The 27,335-nt window shown below is 42.0% G+C and overlaps 2 protein-coding genes across 4 annotated transcripts in view; both read right to left on the bottom strand.

The window, feature by feature from the left end:
- Nucleotides 1-255: 255 nt before the first annotated feature.
- On the bottom strand, nt 256-15,258 carry KLHDC2 (kelch domain containing 2). Of its 3 annotated transcripts, none has more exons than XM_050897482.1 (14): nt 15,246-15,258; nt 13,307-13,474; nt 12,377-12,456; nt 11,212-11,329; nt 9,726-9,841; nt 7,144-7,225; nt 6,972-7,055; nt 4,943-5,023; nt 4,809-4,867; nt 4,349-4,458; nt 3,805-3,877; nt 2,567-2,654; nt 1,307-1,359; nt 256-1,013 (listed from the first exon to the last, which is right to left on the bottom strand). In XM_050897482.1, exons 2-14 carry the CDS (start codon nt 13,460-13,462, stop codon nt 890-892), a joined length of 1,224 nt encoding a protein of 407 aa, XP_050753439.1. In that variant the 5' UTR covers nt 13,463-13,474; nt 15,246-15,258; the 3' UTR covers nt 256-889. The 3 variants fall into 3 exon arrangements, with proteins under 3 accessions (XP_050753439.1, XP_050753438.1, XP_050753441.1); XM_050897481.1 differs by lacking the exon at nt 15,246-15,258 and adding an exon at nt 15,171-15,225; XM_050897484.1 differs by lacking the exon at nt 15,246-15,258 and adding an exon at nt 15,109-15,128.
- Nucleotides 15,259-15,830: 572 nt separating this feature from the next.
- The window catches only part of KLHDC1 (kelch domain containing 1), a 30,784-nt gene continuing 19,279 nt past the window's right edge, over nt 15,831-27,335 (bottom strand). The window contains 5 exon segments of the mRNA XM_050897606.1: nt 15,831-16,825; nt 17,169-17,221; nt 17,571-17,655; nt 21,864-21,936; nt 22,685-22,797. Of these exon segments, the coding sequence (XP_050753563.1) occupies nt 16,651-16,825; nt 17,169-17,221; nt 17,571-17,655; nt 21,864-21,936; nt 22,685-22,797 (499 nt within the window). The 3' untranslated portion in view covers nt 15,831-16,650.

The following is a 27,335-nucleotide window of genomic DNA, read 5'->3' on the forward strand; positions in this document are numbered from 1 at the left end:
CCCCGATGTCACCTGCTGGGGCTGCTGACAGATGGAGCCGAGGCAGCGAAGGCAGGCACTGACCCATTCCGCAGCCACTTTCAGTGGACCTCCACCGGACTGAAGTCCTGCAGGCTGTTCCAGCTGTAGGTGAGCTCCACAGGTTACCGACACGGCCGCTAACAGGCTCAAGCACTTGCAGTTACACTTCTCAGGGCAGAATATCTGCTACCTAAGGTTCACAATTGAAGTTCCACAACATAAAGAGTTCCAAAAAAAAAAAAAAACAACCCCAAACTACAAACAAGCAGAGAGTAGTGGTGCTTTAACATCTGAAGGTTTACAACAGTTTATCAACTCTGACAACGTACAATTTCCAAATCCCATTTCTCTGACCTTAAGCATTTGTGGCAAAATGTTAAGCAGTTTCCTAATGCTGTAGGCTAAAACAGAACTGCTCACCCGTCACAGCAATCTTCAGCCTAAACTAAAGCAACACTCCTCTTCGACAGTCCTGGTGTGCCTCAGTATTTCCTGCACAACCACTAAAGTCCTCAGGTCCTTGACCGGGGACTCCACAACAAGTAGTTCCACACGTGCACGCCCCATCGTCTCGCTTGGGGCTGGCCCTCGCACGTACTTCAAGGTGGACAAACCCAGAACTAGTTTTAGCTTAAGCACAGGATACATCGCCACTTGCGTTAAATACATTTATTGCAAACATCTTTTACACAAAAATAGGTTCTCTCTAGGCCATTCACATGCAACTTAAAGGCAAGAAGCAACTACCTACAACGATACAGATACTCAGCCTATACAAGTTTAATGTTTGCCACACTTGGTAAAATTATTACATCTTCTTAGACCTGCTCATCCCTGCACAGCTCGTTCAGCGGTGTCTGCAGAGGGCTCAGGAGCCCGAGGTGTTGTTGCTTCCAAACCGCTGATTGACGCTGTGCAGCAAGTGCTTGGGGAGGCAATTCCAGGAACTGGCCAGCATCTCCTTAAAGCAAATGACTGCTTCGAGGCACAGCCTTGGGGAGAGGGAAGACACGGCCGTTGTTAGCATGAACAAGGGCTGCAAGGTAAGCTCATTCTTTACAGCTATTTAGTGAGGGCTTGTTCTCATCATCAGTGCCAAACGCGTGCTCCTGAAAGGAACCTTGCTCTGTCCTCTCACATTTGGCTGCTGTTCTTTCAGCATTCTTTAGAGGAAGAAATGTTTTCAAGTATTTTAGGAACATACGACACAGGTCTGGCGGTAACCCTGCACTACTTGTCTTAAATGGAGACGCGACAGTTTAATGTAGAAGTCTGGCTTTCTTACCTTACAAGAGATCTTGGTTGTAGAGAAAACACAAGTATTTCATTACTGTGAGCCTGGGGAGGCAGGGGGAGAGAGAGAGAGAAGCAGTTTGGTTATGTGGATTCACATTATTACAGCAGGAGCCAAACCAGCCAAGGCTCACACAAACGGACCCTGGAAAGGAAGGCAAACGGCAACGGCTCTGGGGGCTGGCGAGGAGAGGCTGACGGTGGGGAGTAGACTGGACTTCACATAAACCACAAACGCAGCAGACAAGCTGAATGCAGAATCGCTCACCAAATCCTACAATGCGGGAAGTTACGGGCACTCGGGGAACTACAGATGAATCAAAAGCAGCTCTAGGGCCACTTCATACAAACAGCTGGAGGGGAATGAGCGCACAGAGAGGCCAGGCTCACACGCTCTCCCTGTGCAGCGTCTCCTGTTGCTGTCAGACGGGGGCCTGGGCTGGGAGGGCTAGGAGCTACAGTCAGCCCAAGTGCATAAGCGGGGGGCCCTGTGAACCCCGTGTCCCAGCTCTGACCCTGGCCAACACCCCTGCTCGGGGAGGGGGGAGAACAGGACCACCACCTGCGGGCAGAGTTTCCAAGCCTTCAGGGATCTGCGCTGAGGGACTTTGGATACAGGGAGTGCATCAATCAGGCTCAGCAGTCAATGGTTGGGTGGTGGTTTTTTTTTTTTTAAATGGTTATACCTGCTCCTTGAACGCACATAAACCTATCGTCCGCCAGAGCTGAGCTGCCGGTGCGTAAAGAACTGTTGCACCACTCTTGTTTGCCACCCGCCCGTACCAGCTGATGCCCACTGGTTCTTACACTACAAGGTGCTGGCACGCTTGTTCCCAGTCTCCTCTTTCCAGCCAACAGTGTTTTTACAGACCTTAGGCCACCCCCGTCCTGGCTGAAGAACCCCTCTCTGTTCAGCCGGTTCTCCCTGTAGGCATCGCGGTGAAGAAACTACTTTGGGAGAGGCTCCCTGAAAACGCCCCCATGGGAAGCACAGGGAGAAGCTAAAGAAGCAGTTGAGAGATAAGAACAGGCTCCAAGTGAAACACACGTGTGAGGGAAAGTAAATCATAGTTTGTTTAAATAATGACCTGCTTTCTAGAAAAGCAGCAAAACACTTCCCCTTCAAGCTTTGTTGATGCACCTTTGTCAGTCCTCACGAGATCACGCTGCTGACTACAAGCATTTCACACTCACTGGAGTGATAAGACACCATGGCTCCTGCACAGGAAGGGAAAGCTCAAAATAAACTTACAGCTTTAGAATGGGCAAGTAAGTTGTTGGCACAGCCCCCAAAGACGATCACCTCTCCCTCTTCGCTTGCACAAGCGGTATGCCACAACCTAGAAACAGGAATCAGCACTGCATTAAACCAAAAAAACATCCCACCCAATAACGCATGTTTAGGATTTGTATTTGAAGTTAACACATGGAAGTTTGCCCTTCCACCAGAACGCTCTAGATGTGACTAACTCAACAGGAGTTTTTGTTCAGAGAAAGGAAACTGGTTGGCAAATCATGGGCTGTGTGAGGTGTCCTGGTTAGAGCAGGGCTGCGGGACTCGCGGCACGCTGCCTGCAAGCGCAGGCATGTGTGAAACGCACAGTCCTGGCGCTTCTGGAGGACGGCTGTAACAACCTGCTTACACAAACTTTATTTTCATGTCCCGCTTGAGTCAAAAGACTGAACGCTGTCAGTCAGATTTTATATTGCTGTCCTAAGACTTGGGGAAACAACTGATCTCACACGTGCGTTCAGCAACAACACGGCGCTGTCCTGCTGCTCCAAAGCTGGGAAGGGTAGGTGGGGGGGAGCAGCTCAGCCCTGTTACTGCCCCAGGAAAACAGACCCCTCCTCATCCTCACCACCAGCAAGAGCAAGGCCAAAGGGGGCAGACCAGGAAGCATCGCTGCTTTAACTCATTTAACCTCGATCAGAACACTTCCCCAAACACGAGGGATCACAGTAACTGGCGTGACGTGAGTGTTTTCAATGCCACATACACGCATCACAGTAGTTTTGATGCTTTTAAATTGCAGGTCATCATCTCTAATTTACTCAGCAGGAAGACAAAAATATCCTGGGTGTGCACAGGATGAGCCACCAGCAAGGGTGCTCAAAACAGTGACACCTGCCTGCGTCCAGTTTGCTGGCGGAGCAAGAACACACAGGTTCCAGTCAGCCCTTGCGCTGGCAGTCACAGCTCAGAGGCCTCTGCAGCCAGATCAAACCCTAAATCCCTGCATTTTCTGCTGTTCCACAAACATTGAGCTATACGCTACCTCCAGCACCAGTCCTACAGTGGCGTTCGTCTTGCATTTTGTGCGCACATTCAACGCACCTGCACTTCTGGGGTAGAAGCTAGCATTAGTATTGTATTGTTAAGAAAAATTGAGTGCTGTAAAGAGGAACGCGTGTCCTCTCTCTGACAGCCAACATTAAATGCTTCCTCGCTCTTTTTTTAATAAGTTTCCAGGAAAATGTCTACTATACCTTGGTTTTTCAGAATAGTTGTGCTCAAACTGTATCCACTCATTCTTGCTGATACAATAAATCCAAGCATCACCTGAAAACAAGCAAAACCCCAAATACAAACACTATTCTGTTAGTTGTTTCGTGTTTGCTGCAATAAACATGTACTCCAGTGTAACACAGTCCGTTTTTGTTCTTAAATAAATCAAGTATTTTAGGAAAATCCTTATGAAACATTGGGCTACCTGTTTGAAAACAGGTGTTTAATAGTGGTTTATGGGAGCGAAATCAGAAGGGAAAGATAGAGAAGTGTAAAGCTCTTACTAATTGCAATTTGCATTAGATACATTTTTAGAGTAGATGATTAATTTCTACAAATAATAGTGTCTCAACACACTCAGTGACTCCCGCTCTGTGGAATGAGCTGCTGACCATAAGGCGTTGGATCACAAGTGCACGGAAGGAATTTAGCAAGAATTTAAGGTGACGAGGCAATAATTGAAGCTTCTGTGCACAACTGTTCAAGAACACAAAGACAACACAACCCCCTTTTGGAATAACTTACTTAATGGCTGCTTGTCAGTGGTGAATCCTCCAAAGAGAAAGAGGTGATCCGAGGAAATTGGTGTTAAAGAATGCCACGATCGGCCAACTGGGCAAATGCCTTGCGTGATTCTGTATTTCAAGAAAAGCATCATAAATTACACATGCGCCACAATAAAATACTGCTGCTCTTTTGTGCTCTGATTGTTTTTCAGGTATTTGAAGGATGCAGCTTCATACTGCGCATAGCTCGTGACCCAACAGCACATTTAATTTCTTTAGACACAGTAAAAGATTTTTACTCGTATCAATACTTAAAAAAGCCTGACAGCAAGAGTCAGCAACTGATCAGGAGGATCAGTTCTACTTGAGTTTACTTACTTGCTGGAGTTTACCAGGTTTCACTAAAATGATTAGAACTGAATAAAAATGGCATCTTCATATTGCTTTACAAACAAAAGAACTCAAGTTTTAGTACCTACATTTCAGTCCACTCCCACGTATCCAAATTCAGATAGTAAAGATCATTCATTCTGGACTCCTACAATAAAGCAGACCATGGTTGAAGTACTCCGTTTAGGTTTCAATAACACATTGTTACTGGGCTGGGGCTTACTCTGTATCTGCCACCAAACACGTAGCCTCTGTTCCCAACGGTAGCACAGGCGTGAGCTGCTCGTGGTGATGGAGTTTTACCCTGGGAAAAGAAAATGTGAAGAAGGTAAGTTTATTTGATACGTTAACAAAAGAGAGAAAACGCCATTTCACCAGAAACCCGCAGCTGAACAAGTGAAGAGGAGCTGGGCTGAAGATGCCCGTCACCCACACGAAGCAGCACGGCTACGGCCACACCAGGCACCCTGGGAGGCGCGGGGCAACAGCAGACACGGTGTCATTCTGTGTGCACAAACTTGCTTTTTTTGATGGATGGAAGATCAAAAAACTCATTAAAAACGGGATTTTTTTTTTCCCCTCTTGAAGTGTCAAGGTATAAGTTTTGCTTTTAGAAGAGGGCTCAGACAGTCACAGAAGACCTCAGACTGTAAATGAGACAATGACATAATGACTCATTAAACAGGATTTTTCTTGACTTCTGAAATATTTGAGATCTGTACGTAGTAAGACAAAGCAATTCTTTGGTAATCTGAATAAGGAGTTACTTATCTCAAATTTCATTTCCTCCAATTCTGTGGCAGTATCACTCCATTTGCCTGTTCCTGAATACTTCCAGGACACTTGAAATGGTGTATATTTGCAATTACGGAGTCTTTCGTTTTGTTTTGACCACAATTCAGCACCCAAGTGAAATGTACCAAACCGTCACATTACAGTGAGGATGACAGGAAACCATAAATTTCGTTTTCCTGAGCTCCCCATGAGCACAATGCCACTGAAGCATGAAAACAAGCAAGTCCACAGGAAAAAAGATGAAGAAAGAAAGACAGATCAAAATAAAAGGCAAGTTTCCTGTTTGTGGAGAGGAAAGATGACCTGGGTAAATGAATGGTTTAAATTATGGCCTCAAGAATGCTACTGAATAGGCAGCAGGTAATTTTTATTTTGAGGGGATGTTTCCAAGGCTAGTTCTACCAACAGTGTTTCAAACCCCTCTCTTAACAGTCCTTCCCCTACAAGCATGTTGTAGGTAAGACTGCAAACGTAAGCTAATGACACCTCACAGAGTCCATATATAGGAGAGAAATTAACAGTCCCACTTCGGTGGCAAGAGAGCAAGGTACAGGGAATTAAGACAGCTCACTCAGGAAGCTCAAAGAAGGAAGAGAGCCCTGGTCACACAGTCCTAAGCTTTAGCTCCTGGCCAGATTTCCTCCCCTGGATGGATCAGACAGACTGCACGTCCCAGGAGGGAAGCCAGAACAGCAGAAACCAGCAGCGCTGCAGATGCAGCGCTTCCCGCCAGCCACAGCTAGAGCGAGCAGCCTGTGATTCATCCCACGGAGAAAACAAACTCAGCAAGCACCACTGAGACAAGATCAGCTCCACACGGTCCATTGGTGGAGTCCCTGTCTCAGGAACCTGCAAGGCATTTCTCACGTCCTCCTACTAGCTAGCACTAGGTATTTCCGAGAGCTCCCCCATCTTTTCTCACGCCTGGCTTTTAGGGACTGCTTTATACCCCGAAGAAGGCAGGATCACAGAGCACCTGACAACTAAACACTTGGCAGTTAAAGACTGGTGATATGTAAACAAGGCTGCAGGGTGGAGCAAGAAAGTAGAAAAATGTATTTTGGGTGAATTTCTGTGCTTCTTGCTTGCAAACAGTTAAGCACATCTTCTAAGATAATGCCAGGGAGATACAGACTAGAGATAGGACCCCCACCCCGTGAGATACAACAGGTTAAGACAGCTTCACACTGCAAGTTAACCGAGCACACAGCCAGGCACTCAGAACATCTGCGGCCCAAAGCCACTGCGGCTGGGACAGGCCACTACTAACCCCGCGCAGCTACGCAAGGAGGCCATTTTATCAGCACCCTCTTCTAACTTGACACAAATTAAAGCAGCGAACCCAGGCCTAGCAGAGTCATGCTTATTTTCAGAGGATGCTACAAGAGATACGGCACACAGTGTACCTATTTCTTAAGAGCTGTACCTTAATTAACTGAGATAAGACTAATAATTACCGTAGTTATAGGCTGGCTCCAAGTAAAAGTTTCAGTGTCCAGAACATGCACGTGGTCGTTCCACCCTCTAGGAAGACCTGAATTCTTTAAAAATATTAAATAAGCAACAATTTTTAATAAGCACTAATCAAATATTAAAGTTTAAATAGAAATTACTTCAAGGTTTACTTACCCAGAAAGAGGTTTCATCAAATTCAAAAGTTCCCCGTTGTTTGCCTTCAGGAAAATAACCGTAGCCTCCAAAAAATATTAGCCTGAAACAAAACATGCATCAAGATCTATTAGAAGTGCTATCACATCTGTTGCTACAAATTAAAGTTCTGTAAAGGCTATGCTCAAACAGAAGACAAGAAAACAGGGAAGCTCCTTTGGCTTCATTACTTCCAATACGCCTACAATGCAAGTTTTCCAGGTGTGGGGCCCTGTTTCTTGCCTAATCGACCCTACCACCCACATTAAATCCCTCTGTAGCTGTTTCCCAGGCCTCAGGCTTCCAAGCTTTGCTCCGGTTCCAAATGTGTGAAGCTACCAGGCCTGCTGCCTGGTCGCTGCGCTTCAGCCTTTGCTACCGGGGCTCCCACACAGCAGCTACAGGGGTTTATTCCTGCAGTTTCCTGACTCCACCTTTTCCAAGCCCTCTGCCTGTTTTCCCTGAGCCCGAAATGTTCACAGACGCTCCCGTAAGAAGCAAAGGGAAAGCATTACAACTTGGGCACAGCCACCGTGGAGATGCCTGCTAGGCAGGGCAGGGCAGGGCAGGGCAGGGCAGGAGGAGACCAAGGGACGCTACATGCAGCAGACCCTCTACCCAGGAAGCTGCCTGGGAAGTTTTTAGTTTTGGGGTAGGAAGACATTTTCCTTTGTACTTGTTGCATTTTGTTTCAAAGCCTGAAGAACAGTTACTACGAGCAGTCACTCATCTGTTTTTACTGTTCTTTTTTGTTTTTAAAATGTAATTTACCTTTAAGTTTTATGTTTGGGTTTTAGCACATATTAGAAACTAATGGCATGGTTTTGCCAGAAATTCTTGCTGAATTATGAAGTTAACAGAAAACAATCTACACCACCTAAACACCCACAACTCCAGTCTTGCACAGATTCACATCTAAACTGATCACATCAAGTATTGTAACAATAAGCTTTCTCTCCACATCAAAAATCTGAAAACTAGCACCATGGGCAATTTCCTATCTTTCATGAGTCTCTGCAGCAAATCACACAGCAAATATCATAACAGTGAGCTTTCTCTCCATGTAATGGACAAAGCAGCACAAACATCTGTAGTGTTATACACCAAAATCACTACACATGGCTCAAACACAAGGACATACGGCATCCCTGATTCCCTCTGCCTCAGTAGAGCCAGAGACGATACAGTCAAGACCAGTTGTGCTAACAGGCAGAAGATACCTGTGCTGTCCAGGTAAGGTTTTGTAGGTAACAGCTTAAACCCCTACCCTGACGTGACAAGACAGTAAGAACCTGTAACCCTTGCTAGCTGGGACCAAAGAAGAACTAGAGGCCCCTGACCGTGGCCTCATATTCGCATCAGACCTCCTCAGCCCCTGGCATCACGTACCCCAGCAGCACTGGCCATGCCGGGCGCCTGGCCCACAGCCTGCGGAGAGAGCCCTGCTCTGCGGGGATCAGCCCTTCCAGCTTCTCCTGCAAGGGGACAATTCTGGCCACGTGAGCTGTCACCTGTGCCAGAGCATTTTGGAGTTCTTTTCTCTGGAAGCCAGGAACCCTCTGAGAAACCAGCCCTAGGTAGATGCTCCAAGGAGAGAGCCAAAAGCCCCTGACCTCCCCTGAGATAATTCACTTCCATTCCCAACCTTCTGAGCAGCTGGGATACAGCAAGCTTGTGGAAGCAGGAAACCACCTACCTACAACGGGGTCTTTCCTCAGTCTATCCTCCAGTGCCAAAAGGCTGTAACGATCTCATCGCACAGCTCCCTGCTTGGGGGACTAGCACTACACTAACTGAATGGGGCAGGAGGCTACGAGGCAACAGCAATGTTTTGCACGTCAGCTCATCTGGCTTCAACACCTTCTCCTTGTCTTCCTCATCTTTTCCAAGGTTTGCAATGCCAAAAGGCCTTCTGGCATCTCTGGGACACTATCCCAACACATTAAATCAGATAACATCAACAGCAGTTCATCTAACACATTCCTTGTTTTGTGCAACCAGCACAGAACACACCCAATCAAGCATGTGCGTCGCTGAAAAAGCCACATGCAATTTTAAGATTAAAATGGCTTCCTGCTCTTCAGCTATCAAAGAAATGCAAGCTGTCCCCCAAGACATGACCAAAAGACTGCACTTTGCGTGATACGGGGAATCCTAGAACAGGCTTCTCTGAAGAATAATTCCCGATGCAAGTGCCAAGAGGAATGATGCAGATACAAGTAACCACAATGCAGTGTCTTTAAAGCGATGTACTGAGAATGTACCATGGAAGATTTGCCTGTAATGAGCCTACATTTTGGATTGTGACTCACACAGATACTTTGCAGCTTACGTATACCCAAACTGGGATTTTTGCTTATCAACTGTTAAAGGACGGAAAAGTTTTAAAGGGCTGGCTGGGGAAGAAATCCAGCATCTTCCTGAAGCACGTATGTGCTGCAGACAAGAAGTCCTTCTGCAGCTCTTGTTCAAACAAAAAGACACAACATTGACAAGACTAAGAGTGATTAAAAGCAAACACACGCGCAAGGATAGCTGTGCTGACTTCGTTGCTGGAGCCTTACTTGTTTTTGTAAACCCAAACGCCAAGTTTGTCCTTTGATGAAGGGGGTACCCCCTGACACTCTACTCTGACCCACTGCAGCACTTTGTCCGTGGATCTGGAATTTAACATGTAGAACTGTAGAAAATAAAAAGATTTTTTTTACCCATACAGTTAGCTTAAAGCTTAAGTCTGACTGATGTTAAAATATTAACTTTTAATTAGCACGTATTGGTATAGAAATAAATTAAAAGTTCTTTTCCTAGCTGCACAGAGCACTGACAACGTCTGGAACAAAATATGGATCCAAAGATGCTTATCTTTTTGCAGACTCAAGCCCCAAACACTTTTTACAAACGTAACAGGACTATGGATATTGAGTTTTACCATCCAAAAGCTGACATGGGGTACAATGAAGGTGTGTACAAAGTAGCAATTGCCTTACAATAAAAAAAATATGTTTTAATAAAACAAAAAGTGTTTTTTTACGGTATCATCCCTTCTCTACGTGTTACATCATTTTACATGGAGAGGAATAGCTGATACACATATATAAACTAACTGAAATGTAAGAATACCACAGCAGGAAGGAAGCAAGTCACACTTCATAAATGTAATTTGTTTCAGACTGTTTGCAAGCATTGCATCAGGCTACTTTCAGTTTATATTTAAGAGCGAGGCTAAAACTATTTAATTTAAACCACACTTCCAGACCATCAGAAAATATTATCAGAGACTCCAGAGAAGAAAAACATTTCAAACAACTACAGAGCAGTTACAAATCACCTCCTGATATTATTTCAGTGAACTCTGGAAATTCCCATCTTTCAAAAGAAGCAAACTCAAAAGCACCAATGCCATACAATTTATAGGGTGAACTGCACAAGAACAACTGCAACCAAACCAAATAACAGGTCATGGCGTTTCTTCAGTGGTGTAAAGCTACCAGAGTACAATCATCATGTGAAATGATGCAGAGCTGAAGGCTGACCTGTTTTACAAACGCCATGTTATCTGACCTGTTGCAGAGAAATTAATACACTGAACCAGTAAAAGTCAGCCAGCTCATCACCTGCACGGACAAAAATCCAAGCAGTAAGCACCATATTTTATTAGTCAAAACCTCTTAGGCAAGCACAAAAAGAACACGGCTTCAATTAGTTTACAACTGGGGAAGCCGCTGACAGGATGAGAAAGCTGGTCATCTGCTTCCAAGAACGAGATGCAGCCAGTAGATGAAAATATTATGCTGCAGAAGCCATGGAGGACACCATGACTGGATACACGTTCAGCATCCCCTGTTATTAACATCTAAGCTCTGAAACGAGATCCAACCTGTCCAGTCATTCAGAAGAAAATGTTTCCGTGATTTGTTAAGATTATAAATTTCTTGCTTTGGATGGATTTTAATTAACTGAAAAGGCTGCCTCTAGTTTATAAAAAATGGGAACAAAAGCTAATGAGGAGAAACTTATTTGTGAGGAGGGGTTTATCTTTAAATTACTAACCTTGTTTGTATTGCCACGTGCATGATGTCCTCCAAAGAGGTACACCACTCTGTCTACACACACGGCACAACTTCCAGACATGGAAGGTGGAACATCTCCCTCTGTTTTACTCTTCTTCCTAGAAGCACAGTTTAAAATATTTTCTCTGATAAAAATGAACAATAATGATTTTATCTGGAGTGGAATTTTATAATGCTACCAGTATTTTTTTAATTACAATAGGTCACTGTGGACCATTCAGTTATGAGTTCTTCACACCCTTGCGGGTTTAACAATTGACAATATTAACCTGGTGTTGTAAGGGGACACCTGGTGTGACGGGGGGTGGGTGGGGAAAAGGCAATTTAATTAATACATGTTTTGTAGGGGAAGAATCCTGTCTGCCCAGTTCAGAAGTTTGGTATGCCTTTCACGTTCAAAATCCTCACAAAGATCCTCAGGCAAAGAGGACGCACCTGTCTAAACTGAAGGTTTCTATTCTGCTACTGGATTTTTAATGTTTGTAAACGTTATAACCACACAGACGAGCTTCCAGCCCATGTCCAAGGCTCTCCCTAACCACCACGAGGACTGGAAGCACTGCTGAAATTGCGCTTTCTGCAAAGTGCTGAGGGGACTTGGCTTCGCAGCACAAAGCCCTAGCTGGGACTACAGAACTGGAGCACTGGATTCCCTTTTCTCGCACTATCAGGCACGCACGTTTCACACAACTTCCAGGCTCCCAGTGATCTAAGATGACAAAGTAGTTTCTTTGGCTGCATCAACATTTAAAAACAACTCCTTAAAAGGACAACAAATAAAAAACTCAATATGGGTTCCCTCACCAATGTACCACTGTAATCAAAAGTGGTACAAATACAATTTTCAGGTGCTATATCCTATACCAGGTGTCGCAAAACACTTCACACTGTTGATCGCATGCTCCTGTACAGGCTGCCTGTCCAAGCTGCCTCTCATACTTCACCCTGTGAAAACATATTTGTTGTTTTCACAGAAAAAAAAATATTTGGAAATATTTTACACATTTATGCAACAGTTTGATAGGTGGGAACAAAGGGAACAGGGAATTCTCTCTCTGTTCACAGACCCTCAGCATGCTTTCTATACCAATTTAAGAATTTATCTTCCCCCCCCCCCCCAAAAGCAAGTTAATTATTTACTGTACCATCTTCCAGTTTCCATGTTGTAGATCCATATTTCATCTCTAGGCAGATAGAAGTCATAAAATCCCCTAACTTGGGCATTCTGCAGAACAGGTCGGAAAAGAAAAAGCAACATTAGAAGGATGCTCGACATATTGAATTACAGACTCCTGTGAATGTTTACACCCCCTCAGAGATCTAATCACAGAACAGAAAACAGCAGGAGCAGTGCCTGCCGCACTCCTGTACCTCTCACCTGCACAGCAGCCCTTGGAGAGCAGGTATTAGCCTATTTTAGCTTCTGCTGGGGACCAGACAAGCTCCCAGCAGAGCCAGAGACTGGCGTAAATGGAAGTTAAACCTCCTTTTCATAGCCCAAGCAGGATAACTAGGGTGCATAAATGAGCCAAAATTTCCTTTTTAATTGCCCCACCCCTGCATGACACCACCAGAACAATACACCAAAGCTTTGTCTTCAGCTACCAATTTATTAACTGAGTTCACTGATAATTCATCTTCATTCCTGTCAAAATTGTAAAATGACTTGGTTCTGCTTGCAGTACACGCGCACTCCAGTCTGATAAATAACCAATCTGTGATCATTAACATGCAATATGTAGTTGTGCTGATAATGCTGTAAATAAAAACACCATTTCGCATGGTGTGTATTTCAAATCAGACAGTACTTCCTTCTCTTCCAACAGACACATGAGTTGACAAAGGCAAACAACACCCTGCATCCCACAAAGTTATCTGTTTGCCAAGATCTGCATCTAACACTCACGATTTATTGCAATATTTCAAAAATCTTAAATGTCATATTCTAATTTGTTAACTGGAGCTTTTCTTTTCTGAGGGAGGGATAATTTTACAGAGTCACTCCCAAACTAATGGGACGTAATTACCAGCACCACGGGTGGCAGAAGGCTTACTTAACAAGGAAAACAGCGTACCTTATAGCCTCCCCAGACATACATGCAGCGTCCATCGGTGACTGCCACGTGCCCGCTGCGCTCAGCAGGGCTATCGTTCTCCAGCTGCTCAAAGCTGTCCTCAGCTGGAGCCGGGAGCTCTTCATCTGCCTGCAGGTCTTCGTTATCATCGGCCATTTCGATACAGTGCTATGTGCACAGAATAACACAGAGTATGGAGCTTTGAAAACCATCAGGGAAAACCACCAGAGAAAAAAAAGAGAAACTACACACTGTTGTTTCTTTCACAATGATGTTTCAGTGGAAGAAGTTATCCCATCAGTTAAGAAAGTTTCAGATGGGGATTCCTTGGTTGTGTGTAATTTATAATGGTTTCAGTTGCAACTTGAGCCAAGGTCTCTACTTGTTTTTTAAAAACACAGTTATCTATAAATACATTAATTGATGACAAAAAAAACAACCCACAGTGGAATAAATTTGAAAGCTTTGCCTACAATATGGCTTTCACAAAAGTGAAAACTCCTGCAGCTTTTCAGGCAAAGTCCCTTTGGGCTGCCTAAGCCAAGTCTCCCCCGCACAAACCTTCCCATAGCTACTAAATGCAGGACGTATCACCTATGCTAAAAAAAACCCCACAAAACAAAGCCCCCCGCTCCAAATCGTGCTAGCATGCAGAAGGCCAAAACACAGGCTGTCCTGGAAAGACAACAGCTATGCACACCCAGCCTATGGCTCCTGAGCACTGTGCAGCTTAGGGGTAAGAGCAGCCTCCATGCCAGAGCTTCGGTACGTGAGGAGCCCCAGGGCCACACTGTCACTGGGGTCACTGGTAATTCAAAGCCCCAACTGCGGGAGGAATCAAGCCAGGAGGAGACGCTGAAGTCAGCCCTGCCAGGTCATCCTGGAAGCTGCCTGCACGCTCTGCCTCAACCTGTAATGGAGCAGGGGGACCCCTGAAAAGCCAAAGTCACCTTCCACTTACGAGCCGCTCCCAAGTCCCTGTCTGCTTTTAGCTTTCCTACAGCTAGGAGTTGAAATCATCACCACACAAAAATTTTCAGACACAGATCAAAAGGTCAGGGAAGTGGGACAGTCCAAGCGATGGTTTTGTGCAACCAGGCAAAACGAGAGAAGTGAAAAGGACCTTAATGAGACTGTCAAACGCTGCACTCACACAAAATCCTAGACAACTACAGCACTCCTGACAGATTTTGGTTTAATTTGAATCGCTCCAATGATGGAGACACTACACCACCTTCGATAGTTTATTTTTGAGCTTTAATTATGCTTTAAATTAGAAAGCCTTACCCACACCTCAATGAAATCTGTCTGCTTCAAGTTAACCAGATTTCTACTGACCTCTCCCCAGTGATAAGCATTTTTAATTTTTTTAACAGCCTAAGACGCACCGGACAACTGTCCCCCTTTAGTAATTTTTCACTCCCGTACTGGAACACTTCTCACAAGTCACCGCAATTCCCAATTCTTTATGGCTCTGCCCTGGCTGTCCATATCCCCCACGACACCCCGACTGGCCAGACACGGTGTCCTCCCGTGTTGAGGCCGATAAATTTTACCTGTCAGGACATACCCTTAACACAGGACCCCACCTGAGCAGCAGCCGCACTGTGCTGAGCAATGCGCCATCACCGCACTCACCAGACCCGTTAACAACCCCCCCGCCCCTTCCCGCTTTCTGTCAAGATTTGATCCCCTCTCTCCCCGTGCCCCACAGCGCGCAGCCCCCTCACCGCCCGCTCCTCGCTCCGGCCTCCCCCCCCCCCGCCCCGCTCAGTCCCTCCGCGCCGCCTCAGCCCCCAGACCCGCGCTCCAGAGCCCCCCGACGCCTCGCCGAGCCGCCTCCGCTCCGATCCCCGAGCCCTACCGCGCCGAGGAGGGGTGGTGGTGGCGGTGGGCTGCGGGCCGGACGGCGCGGCCGCCCCCTCTTTCCCTCCCTCACCTCAACGGGCCGCGCAGCGTCAACATCCGCCGCGGGCCGCCGCTTCCGGCAGCGCCGCGCAGGCGCCGTTCCGCCCCGCCGCTGCCCGGGGAGGGAGCCGGGGCCCGGGGCCGGTCCCGCCGCCGAGAAGGGGGTCTCCCCGCTCCGGTTGCTTCTGACAGGAGTAAGCCCAGCACAGGATTCAGGCGCGGAGGTGAGCCATAAGACATCAGCTGCAGTGACTCGGGGTTGTGACAGCACCGTCAAGGGAGCCGAGGCGTGTCTGCGGGTCTGGGATGGAAGATGGCAACGCTGGGGGCCTGTCACCTCAACCTCCCGCCCCCCCGAAAAAAAAACCGGTGGGACCAACAGAGATCGGGGGTATTTCTTTGTCAAGAGAAAACCATGTTAACCGAGAGATGACAACTTCTCGGTTAAAAAAAGCCCCCAAACTAATAAGTTTAGCACATACAAAATCACGGCTCTGCTACAATACCCAGTCACAAAACTTCCCTTTATGATATAACTTTGCTCCAAAAACGCCTTTCCCCAATTAAGGAAGTTTTCCAGATTGTAAAAATGTCAACAAACTAGTCAAAATTGGTCTCGATTCAACTCTCTATAAAATTTTAATGACTGTGCTCCTGTTAACTAAATATTTGAAACAGAAAAATAGCAAGTACTACATAGGCTCTTTTTAAACAATAAGCGTTTTTTTTAAACAAGAATTAAATATAAACTTTACACATCCAAAATACAATATACAACCTATTTCAAAAAGGACTCATTGATTACAGAAACATAGTAAAACCATATTATGAACTGCATGTAGGCTTTCCTATACAAACGGTAATGCTGCTCGTTGCAGCTTTTTCTTCAAGTTCCACAGTTAAGCTTACTGATTTTCCTACTTCGAGTAAGACGTCTGGCTCCATCATTTGACTAGACGGTCCGGTGACAGAGCCTGGTGGAATCAACCCATAAGATTCGGTGGTGTTAGCAAATTAGTTACCTTTTTCAAGACTGACAAGTGTGAATCTTCCAAAGATACTGTCTTGAACTAATTTTATCTTTTCGGAAAGGCTGATGTGATAAGGCTGTAGTAAGATTTTAGACTTAAGCCGTATCTTATCCAACTGAAAACATTTTGTATCATCTGTCACCTTCAAAAAGAACAAGTTGTATGGACTGTCTCATTAAGACCACAACAGCAGAAGTTAACAATATATACAAAATGAAGCTTTTTCAGTTTTCTATAATGCAGAAAAAAAGAAACTTCCATAAAAAGGATCTCTTTGTTCTCAAACTTCACTTAGAAACTCAGCTTAACAAACAGTTGTTCTGTAGCATTAGTAAAGTTACTAACAAAAGACTTTGCTGTACGCTGTAAATAAACCAAAGTGTTCCACAGTTTTGCTGCCACTGTTCATGTGGTACTTAGTTGACTTTGTCTTTCAGTTTCAGCTTTTTTCTCTTGCCGGTGGTTAACTGCAGCCCAGAAGGTTATTTTTTTCAGCACTTGCTGCAGAAGTTTCGATGGCAAGCAGGGTATTTGATTCTTTAAGAGAGTTGCATTTTTACCAATGCAGTCAAGACACAACCTGAAGAAGGAAAAAAGAAAAAACAAAAACAGGAAAAGAGAAAAAAGAGAAAAGAAAGATAGAAGTAAATGGTCTATAACCTAAAGACAAAAAAGTGACATCTAATAAAAGCTTGTGATGTTCATTACGTATGTTGTGCTTGCATGTGCAGGAAAGAGCATTATACAACAGCAGTGTTCAAACTGCTACGGGTTGCCATACATTGCATGTTTCAAGTATTTACCGAGGAGGTAATTTTATATTTTACCTGCCTATGTAGAAGTACACGGTTAAAACCCGTGTGTAAAAGCACAGTGCCGTAACAATCTACCCTAGACTCTCTGTGCCAATAACCTCAACTCACCTGAGGAGTGAATAAGGCTGAGTCTGAAATATCAACAAGTCACTGCAGTGACCCTGATGAATAGAAAAAAATAACCATTAAAATGACTGCTTATCTCAGAAATACTGCTATTTGCTAGATTAATGTAACATTTACTACCACATGCATAATTTAAAACTGATAATACCTAAATAATTATTTATAAAGAATCTGAATAACAAATTCCTTTTCATGAGCCTAGCAAGGGCAGGAAAAAACCCTCCTAAATTACTTTCCAAGAACACCTAAGGTCACATCTCACAACACCATATGATATGAAGGAACCCAGTAATATCACCAATTGCATTAACTTTATATAATATTAAATTTATATAATAATTTTAATTGTCATAGTGACAGGATTTCATTATTCAGTTTACTGACTGTGTCCATGAAATGCAAGTCATCTTTGCTTCCACCAAACACCATCACTTCTCCTTCTTTTCCAAGGCAGGCTGTATGCCACAATCTAGAAATAAAATTATAACTAGAATTAGTGACCAAGTAAAAACAAGCAGTTGTGCGTTATCAGCAAAACAAATCTAAAACCTAAATGTTTTTAAACGGTTTCAGAGAAGCAGTAAGTTTACTTGCATATTAACCTCTTCACCTCACACAGACTCTCCTCCATTCTTCATATTCAAGTTTCTTTTCAAAAGACTCTTTCGCTATAAGGATGTAAGTTCCTTTTAACTAAAACGGAAAGGTCACTTTTCTAATCCTGTGATTCTACTACTTACGCACAGAGCCTTGAAGTCTTACTGGCCTCACTACTTACCCAGAAGAATTTTACAATTTTAAATCACGTATTTTACAAGTTGCTCTGTGAGCTGCAGAAACAATAAAGCCTGTTCTTTATCAACCTGTGTCTCGAGGCAGACCCTTCCGTTCTTATGGAAGAATGGAGAATAAGCACTGAGCGCTCGCTGGAGCGAAGCGATTACGAGAGTCTCTGTTGTCTGTTTGGCCATTTATTTGCACAGAGTATGTTGGGACTTAGTATCTCTGAGCTTCCTACTTCTCTGACAAATATTACTGAAATGGGTCAAGGGATTCAAAATGTACATGGGCAGGAGAGGCAGCCATACATGCAGAGAGCACTGTAACGTAACCCTTACTTCTTAGGAAACCAAGACAAAGACATTATTTCAAAAGTCCTCAGAGGTAAAAAGTAATACCTTAAAATATGATATTACTCATTTCTTTAACAATAGAAAAGGAGAGAGCAATGTGACTATCCATCTCATGAGAGTTTTGCTGAATGATTACATTTCATACAGACCAATATATTTTTGTCATTATTTGACTCTTTTGTAGTTATATATACTTTGTCTTATTTATCACTACTTCAACAAAACGTTACAGTGGAAAATTTTTAGAAAACAAAATAACTATACAAAACAAGCTTTTGCCAAGAACAGCTTTTCTTTTCCATTTTTTTTCTTTTTAAATTTTCCACTATTTCTTTAATTTATAACTACAATTCTAGTGGCTTTAAGATTGTGGGGTTTTCAGTACTCTTATCCCTGAACACTAGGATGAGAGCTTCAGAACACAAGTTATCCTGTTTCAATTTTACACTTCCCCCAAAGATTCCTGGGGATCATTTTCTGTGTGTCAATTACTTACATCACACCCACAAGTCTGGTGTTGTGCATATAAAAGCACATGGTACAAAAAACCCCAAAACAAACCAAAACCTGACTTGTAAAATGTTGCTTTAACAAAGATTCCACTACTTCAGCAGCTACACCTTGCTAGATATACTTTTTATTACTGGCAGACCAAAGTCTATAATTTTTCTACTGGTGTATCACCACTGAAGTAAATATCACAAGATGATTATCACCACAGAGCTCTGGCCCTTTAAGTCTACTTAACCAAAATAATATGCACCACTAGAACTTTCATGCAAAAGTAAACGTTCTCACTTTCTTACTGCATTCATATCAGTAATTATTCACCGTTCTCCTTAGGCTAAACTGTATCCCACCTTTTCTCTTCCTCATACCTGTAGATAGATCTGTCTCTGCCTTATCTGCATTAGGAAAACTCTGGCCTGGACTTCATCACCGAAGAACACTGGGAAGCCTTTCCTGCCTTGACTTTGTTGACATCCTAGCTCGCAACCTGATGCTTTTTCTACAGACTGACAGAGTTTATGTCCTCTCACAGCTGCTCTAACTTATCACCTAAACATTCTAATAAAGCATGTTATTTAAATTATACAGATGCTGAATTGATGTAACCTTTTTACACAGCTCTTCTAACTACAATAACAGAATTACATTGTAATGAAAACACTGGGAATCTATAAGTTAAACATACAATTTGTTCTGTATTTTAACCTGGCATGCAAAATGTTAGCTGAAGTACAATTGATGGTTACAGATCTATAACCTGGAAGACAATTTTTTAGAAATTACTAAAAATGAAGGTTAAAGGAAATTATTCTTTACAGAGTTTAAGGAGGGAATCAATTTTGCAGAAGCATCAGGAAAATACACTAATGCATGTGTGATATACCGTGTATTATTATAAAATAATAGAAATCTATAAAAGAAGTACACATATACATATTATTGCCAGTGCATTTTAAGTCCTGCTGTAAAGTCATATGAGCAACAGAACTGACTTAAACCTTTTTCAGCTGCAGAGATCCTGCAGTAATCCTGTGTATATATAGGGATACAATTATGGTACAAGTACTTCACACTCAAACTAGTTCAATATATAGAAAGGCTTTTGCTATGTTTGCTTTCCAGGGCTTCCTGAAAAAGGTTATTGAAGTATCTTTTTTTTTTTTTTTAAAGGGAGGGGGTGTCATTTACTTCAATAAAGAATTAGGTCAATGAAAGGCAACTGTCCTCAGCCTACAAACTGCATACCAAAATCTTCAGATGGTGGAGAACCATAGGACACGTTTGGACTTGAGGGAGCTCTGAGACTTTTGTCAGCATGTGACCCAAAAGCTCTGTTCTCTTTGGAGGGTCTGGGCTGCGTGTGCAGTACAGTCCCCAGCAAATTTAGCAGTGTCAACCTCAGGAACCTCTTTGGTGCTTCTGCTGCAGCAAGGCAGGTGGCTTGCTCAACAGCCTCTCTGCCAGCACAGCCAAGTGACAGTTCCACTTTGTAGCCCAGTATGGCATCTCCCCTTGAATTGCCTGAAAACTACTTGGGGCTCAAGAATCACAGGTTCCTAACATCCAGCCCTACCGCCACCTGAGGCACAAATGTTATTCCAGCTTAATTGCAGAGTAAAGGCTGAGCTGCAGCTCCCTAGGCTGCTGCCTGCAGAAAAAGCACATTCTGTCCTTTCCTGATCCTTTTTCATGATGCACCAGTAAAAATAATTACACAAGGCAAGGCAGTCCAATTCAGCAGTTAACTTCTATGAGATTATCCATGTAAAGAACTGAACACAAAGGCAGACATGATTCTTGACTGCTAATGATGTGCTTTGTTATTTAAGGCAGTCATCAGTCCCTTCAGATATCAGTTCACTAATTGTAAAAAGACAGAAAATATTCTATGAAGCTAAGGTATAAGTTTATTTGGGCTTGAGTTTGAAATATAAGAAAGCAGAAAACTTGGTCTAACAGTGCTGTTATATTTAAAAGACACCCTAGAATAGGATAAAACAGGAAGAAAATTAATTGAGGTAAAGGTATTTCAGTAATAGAAAACAGAACGTAAGACAGGAAGCATGCAAATGCCAGACCAGAATTCTACGCTATGCTAAAAGAATGATGTAAAATTGTGCTGAGAGTACCTGGGTGAATGTATAGAATGAATTCCATGAAAAACTGAGTATTTACTATCTACAGCAAATTAATTCAATAGTATTTACATTATAAATACAGAGAATGCTTCAAACATTGTGTTAAAAGAAAAAAAGTCTGTGCTCTGATACAGCAAGCACCTGTTTTCAATGGCAGCTTCTGGTTCAGAACGTGAAACTTGCTTTCTTTAGTCAGAAAGAATCTATCTTTTTCTGTAGTCTTAAACTAGAGAGGGAAGGGGAACAGGGTCTGGAAGAGACAGTATTGTTGCCAGTATGAACAATACACATTCTAGAACTAGGTCCTTTTTGGTTGGCAGTTAAGTCCTCAAATAACAAAACTCCACAGTCATTTACTGTGCAGTTTAATACTAAATTCAGTTTTGCAAAACTGTAATCATAATTAGCTGCTTCTGCTCAGGGAGAAAACCCAAACAAGCAAGGTATTTTATAATACTTTTGAACCCTGAAGGTGCATCAACATTTTCATGGTTGTCTCCCCCCTGTTTCTAATAATGTATCAACATTAATCAACTTTTATTATTCTCATAGGTTATTAATTTCTCAAAAGTTATGTGATATACATTTTCTTCTATAAAAATAATTTGGCTACAGAACACCAGGTTAGTTGGACACCCAGATCCTTCATCACAAAAAATCTTTTAATGCAAGTAAGCATCATAATGCAAGTAAGCATCAACTATAACAAATATAGAAAGTAATAATGCTGTATCCGGTATGAAGGAACAGAAGTTAGTAAAGCAAACTATTCAATCACACTGCATTAATTTTCTAAAATATTCTTAATGTAGTTTAAAAATACTGTTCAATAATTCAAAATTACTTGATTTGTTAAAATGCCTAAATTTCAGCAAACATTATCTATTTTTGTATACCTAGGCCTACTCTTAGGCAAATGGGTAAGTTGTTTCCATCCATTTGTTGTAATGCTGTGAATCCAGCCATCACCTACAATATGAGAACATACATTAGTACTTTTTCTTGGGACAAAGTATTACCTTTTTTATTTATACAAAAAGCTCTGTGTTCTAAGAGCACATTACATTAAGACAACAGTAACATCATCACCACATTAACTTGCATCTTTTCAGTCTTTGTAATTTAACTTAACCATTCAGTCACAGAAAGCTCACTGCATTGAAATCTGGAATTAAAATACACTTACTTTTTTTCTTTTGGATATAGTGACAAAATCGCCCCTTCCCAGTGGAATATATCTGTGACGCTCAAAACTGTTTTCACTAATTTCACATTTTTTCATGAAAAGAAGTTGCCTTTTCTAGAAAAGGAACTCAGTATAAGACTATCCTACTTCCTATTTAACATTTTGTAACTCATTTGTTATTCATCCAAAAGTCTACATTATGTTGACATTATTATTTGTCTCTTCTTGCTGCAATTGCTACTGATACCAAAAGTTACCCATTGTTCATAACAAAATGCGTGAGACTCTTGCCTTTACTCTTTTAGATGATAGACAGTTTGATGAAAGATTTATTATCATACGTTCTCATTGTACTACACAATGTGCTCCCATATTTCTATAAAAATAAGATAGCTAGAGAAATACTCAAGCGCCATGAAAATTCTGTAACAAGATTTAGGTCTAAGTAGTTTGAGAAAGACAACAAATGTGCACACTACATGAGGTTAGTACTAAAGTGTACAATAGAATTATAATCTCTAAATTACTTACTTAAAGGAACATTATCAGAACTTAGTCCACCAAAAAGAAAAAGTCTGTCATCTCCTATCGGAGTCAACGTGTGCCAGGATCGATCTTTTGGTTTCTCTCCACTGATATTAATTCTTGGTGAAACAAATAAACAAAAACAAATTTTCAAAGAATGCTGAAAATTAACCTGTCAGAAAATTTAATAGTTAATTCAGTTTGTCCTAGAACAAGCTTGGATATTTTCCCACTGAACAAGCTGCACTGACACAATCTGAATTTACTCTCAAGAAGAGCGATGTTCAAATCTAAACGAAGTAATTTCTTTTGGTTACTGTTCTCTGAACAATCAGTTATGTAAATATCAAAGGTAAGGACGAAAGCATTGATTGTTATTTTGTTTGTTTGTTTTCTTAAGATCACTAAAGCCACTACTTAACGTACAACTGAAGGCACTTAGGACAGCAAAGAAAGGACTACATATTCAAATAAACTGCACAATACATGTAGGTAAACAGACTCAGTTATTTGAGATAAGATTTAATGAATCCTGAGGGGCTACAGTCTCTCTACTCCTAGGAACATGATCTTACATGATACAAGGATTGTGGCTTTACCTTTTAACCAAAAGCTACTACCTCTTCAACCATTGTGCCTTTTAACACAATGGTGGGTCACCCAAACTTTGAGATAAATTTTAGTAAAAAGTGGAATACCTAAGTACAAAACAGAGTAGGTTTATTATTCCAAAAATCTGCTCAGACAAAAATACAGATTTGATATCGATTTCATTTTAGCTGCACAGTTAGGTATGCTTGAGATGAGAATCTGAACAGTAAAGAACCTGAACATAAGGGATTACCTATAGCGGGTGGCCTGAATTCACATCATCTTAGTTTAGGCACTTAGGTGTGCAGTTGTCTCCGGAGGATCCAGCTGAGAAGAGTAAGGACCTCCAGAGGGCATCAGCCCACCTAGTATCTTGATACTAAGCAAAGAGGCAACCTCTGTTGTAAAGTACCTAAAGTTAGACACAAAGAATCTAGGCTACTGCATACTTGGTATGTCCTCATTTTGGAAAGAGGATGGAAAAAGCAGGTGCAAACACCTGTAAGCTCTCTTGCAGGGTCAGAATCTTAGTCAGAGACTGTCAGGTAAGAAAGGAATGTTCAATCCAGGTAGACTATATCTCAAAGAACCAGTAACTTTTTTTTTCCCTCCACTTTGCTAAAGTGAGGTGAGTGTAATAGACACAGATGCGAACTCAGTCTACAGTATGAACAGTGCAGAGGCAGTTGTCTATATTTCCTTTATAATCAATGAAGAGAAACAGGTCCTTGAAAAGCACAACTCGTGATTTATTTTAGATGTCTACCTTAGCAGCAGTTGTCTCATGCCCAAGAAGTGCCTATTTCTCTTAACTGAGCACAGAGGAAGCCTAGGGTGAGTAATACAGGCACCTGCAGTTCAGTCAGAGGAATTTCATTACTGGTGACTGCTAAGCAGTTCTCCATCTGGAAGCAAAGACTGAAGAATCATAGCTAATTAAACAGTGACTGCAAAACTGTCCTACTAAATTTGGCACTGAAGTTGAAGCCAAGTCACAATGTTTAAGTGCCTGCTTTGCACAACTCTTGTATAAGATGCTTCTAAAACTGGCAAAGGGGCAGACTGTGCTGAGATACAATAGGCTTTGATGTTTAGAAAAATATATACCAGATACTGATGGGTGGCAACGTTTCAGTCTTTCACGCTACTGATACAAAAAATTATCACAGTAACAGAAATATTGAACATTTTGAATAACAAGTCCGTGGAGCTCAGGGAAGGCAAGGTAACTTCTGGGTAGTGGCAACTAAAATAAATATTGCAAGCTCATGCTGGAAGATATTCCTGGATTAGTAGGTTAATATTATGCAATTCCTTAATCAACTCTATGCAGGTTTCTTAAGAAAAAAACTTAACATGACTGGTTAATGAGAAGCCATGGGGCTTTAAATAAAATCATCATTGCATTTGGAATTTTTCTTTTAGGAGAGGATGTCCAGTAAGTGAATTTGAACGTAGGACTGTACAAACCAAGGCCTCCTCACTGGGAGATCCGTACTTTACAGACTAACTTCAAACACCTGCAGTCAGCTTGTCTTGGTCAGCAGCAGACAGCCAAACTTTTTAATCTGTATTAAATCCTTGAGTCTCGTTTGGTGATAATTCACATGGCAATCAAAGACAATCTCTCTGCAGCTGCAGAATGGCTGAGATAATTCTGTTATCAAGATCAGAAAGGCTGTATCCTGCCCAGTTTTTAATTCATCATTGGATCAGAAATTTCAGTAGAAAGGAAGTTGAAGCTATAGCATAAGAAAGGAAAGGTTCCTTGCAAGAAACGCATAGAGGAGAAAATACACTGACAGCAAACAAGTTCCCCACCTGTAAAATACTGGAATGACACTAGGGCTTTTTAGAGGCGGCGTTCAGCTGGAAATGGATTGTCTGATTAGAACTATTCAAAACTATTGCTGGTACTCAAAGGCTATAGAGTGATTTTCTTTACTTCACACTCTTAATAAGTAACTTTATTGGTCTCAGCAAGCATTTCTTTGCTATATAAATTTCAGACAAAAATAAAAAGAGGCGAGAGAAAAAAACCCAAAACAGCCTGTTTATCTACTCTGTCTTATTTTAGAATGTTTGTGTGTGGAATCATGGCACTTATGGTACCAAGTTCTTTATACTGGAGATGATCCCTACAAATGCTCAATTTCTAATACAGCCACCACTGCTGATTTTATGAAAGGAAGCGTGTAGCCAGAAATAATTTTCCAAACAATTTGTGCAAAGACAGACTGTAAATTGAGTCAAAATGTAAATACTGATTTGATATTGTCTTGAAAGATACACTGATTTTTGCTCCTTTTGTAATTAGGAGATGAAATCACGCTAAGAGGTATTGTATGTTTGTGCATGCTGACAGGTGGCCTAGTAATATGAAATGATTTTACCATAGTAAATAATTAATAGCCACAAATAAATTATTTGGAGAAAACATCGTCTAGCCCTAGGAAAGTACCCTTTTCCCCCCCAATTTGCAACTGACAATGGCTAATCTAAATTCTGCCATCTGTGACAGTCTGAATTATATTTCTCAGGTTTCCCTAAGATCAGTCACTTTAGTAAGGGAAGAACAGCACTCAGGCCTGTGAAGCTTCCTACAAGACCAGCCTTTGATTAGCTACCCCTCTAGATATGAATAAATATGAACGCTTTACCTCCTGTGAGGTGCCACCACAGCAGCAGACACTCTGCAAAGACTCTTTTTTTTCTCTTAATCTCTTTTTTAGTCTCTTAAATCTCTTTTTTAGTCTCTCTTAAATCTCTTTTTTCAATCTCTCTTAAATCTCTTTTTTCAGTCTCTCAAAGAGGTGCTATAGAATGGCTGGATAGTAGGCTCCTAAATTTATAATGATCAGAGTCTATACTAAATCATGGTTAAGTCTTGTGAGCTATTTTTGGATCATAGTATAGTAATAATTAAGTATTGGAACAATCTTCAGTTTTTAGGAATGGCTGCATTTAGTATTACCATCCTTAGTCTAAGGATATGCGTGTGTATGTATGTAAAATCAGCCTGTTGTATTCAAGTCAAGAACACTTTTTAAAGTGTTTAAAACACTTTTTAAAAACTTCAATATTAGCTTTCAAATGCCAAATAAAAGGGAACACTGGCTGATGAGGACTTAGAACTTTGACACTGACATCCCTCCTTCAGGGTTTGAAATTCCTTTCATTGACTTGTCACTCAACTGTCACAGGTTTCCTTTTTTAAAGCAATAAAAAGCAAGCCAAACAGCAACTGCTCATGCAACAACAAGTAGGCAGCTAAAGCAATAATCTGAATAATCAAGCCACTCAGAGGTAAAGTTCACAGTCTAAGAGGGACAATGCTATCATTTAGGTAGAACATTGTTAATTTTAAAACAACTAGCAAAGGAAAAGGGCAATTAAACTGATTAATTAATCATAAGTGCTAATTAAAGAACTCTTCAAAGAGAAGTTTTTTTGAAAGGACACTGTGGGACGACTTTGTCCTGCTGCCATCAGCAGCAAGAAGGAATGGATGGAGGATTGTGTCTACTCCCTCACTTTGCTCTCGGCTCAGAGGGCAGAGGAACACACGGGGTGCAGGATCAGATCAGCGGTCACAGGGGATTAAAGATGCCACCATAGGTGCACGAAGCACATAAAAGTACTGACACATACTCAGGAAAGGTGTATTTCATGGTCTTTTATGAAATTACTGTTAGGTTACCTTGAGAATAGGAACAGAACAGTGGTTATCACCCCTCAGTTACTGTTTATCTCCTGGTTTGTCTATGAGCTAACAATATATCCACTGATTCTACACATGTAGTAGGCACTATCATAAATACTATATGCAAACAAACAAATCTTAGGAAGTATACTAATACCTGATTTAGTTTAAAATTGAAATATTTAGGTCATGCTTTTACTTGATTTAAAAAAAAATGGTTAAGATGCTTATCGGGGGGGGGGGGGGGGGGGGGGGGGGGAGGGGGGGGATCTTTCCCCAATCTGTATAGATAGTAAAATATAAATAGTAAAAACAGTACTCAAAAAGACATCAGAACTAAAATTCCATATGGATAAAATGTAC

Source organism: Gymnogyps californianus, chromosome 5 (genome assembly GCF_018139145.2).
Source record: "Gymnogyps californianus isolate 813 chromosome 5, ASM1813914v2, whole genome shotgun sequence".
In the NCBI taxonomy this organism is placed as follows: domain Eukaryota; kingdom Metazoa; phylum Chordata; class Aves; order Accipitriformes; family Cathartidae; genus Gymnogyps; species Gymnogyps californianus.

Excerpts from the sequence above, each read along its gene's own strand:
- KLHDC2 (XM_050897482.1), bottom strand. The coding sequence starts at position 13,462 with ATGGCCGATGATAACGAAGACCTGCAGGCAGATGAAGAGCTCCCGGCT. Across the intron at positions 4,868-4,942 it reads TGTTTGGTGGCAGATACAGA|GAGTCCAGAATGAATGATCT; the intron begins GTAAGCCCCAGC and ends GCTTTATTGTAG. Across the intron at positions 1,014-1,306 it reads CAACCAAGATCTCTTGTAAG|GCTGTGCCTCGAAGCAGTCA; the intron begins GTAAGAAAGCCA and ends CCTCTCCCCAAG.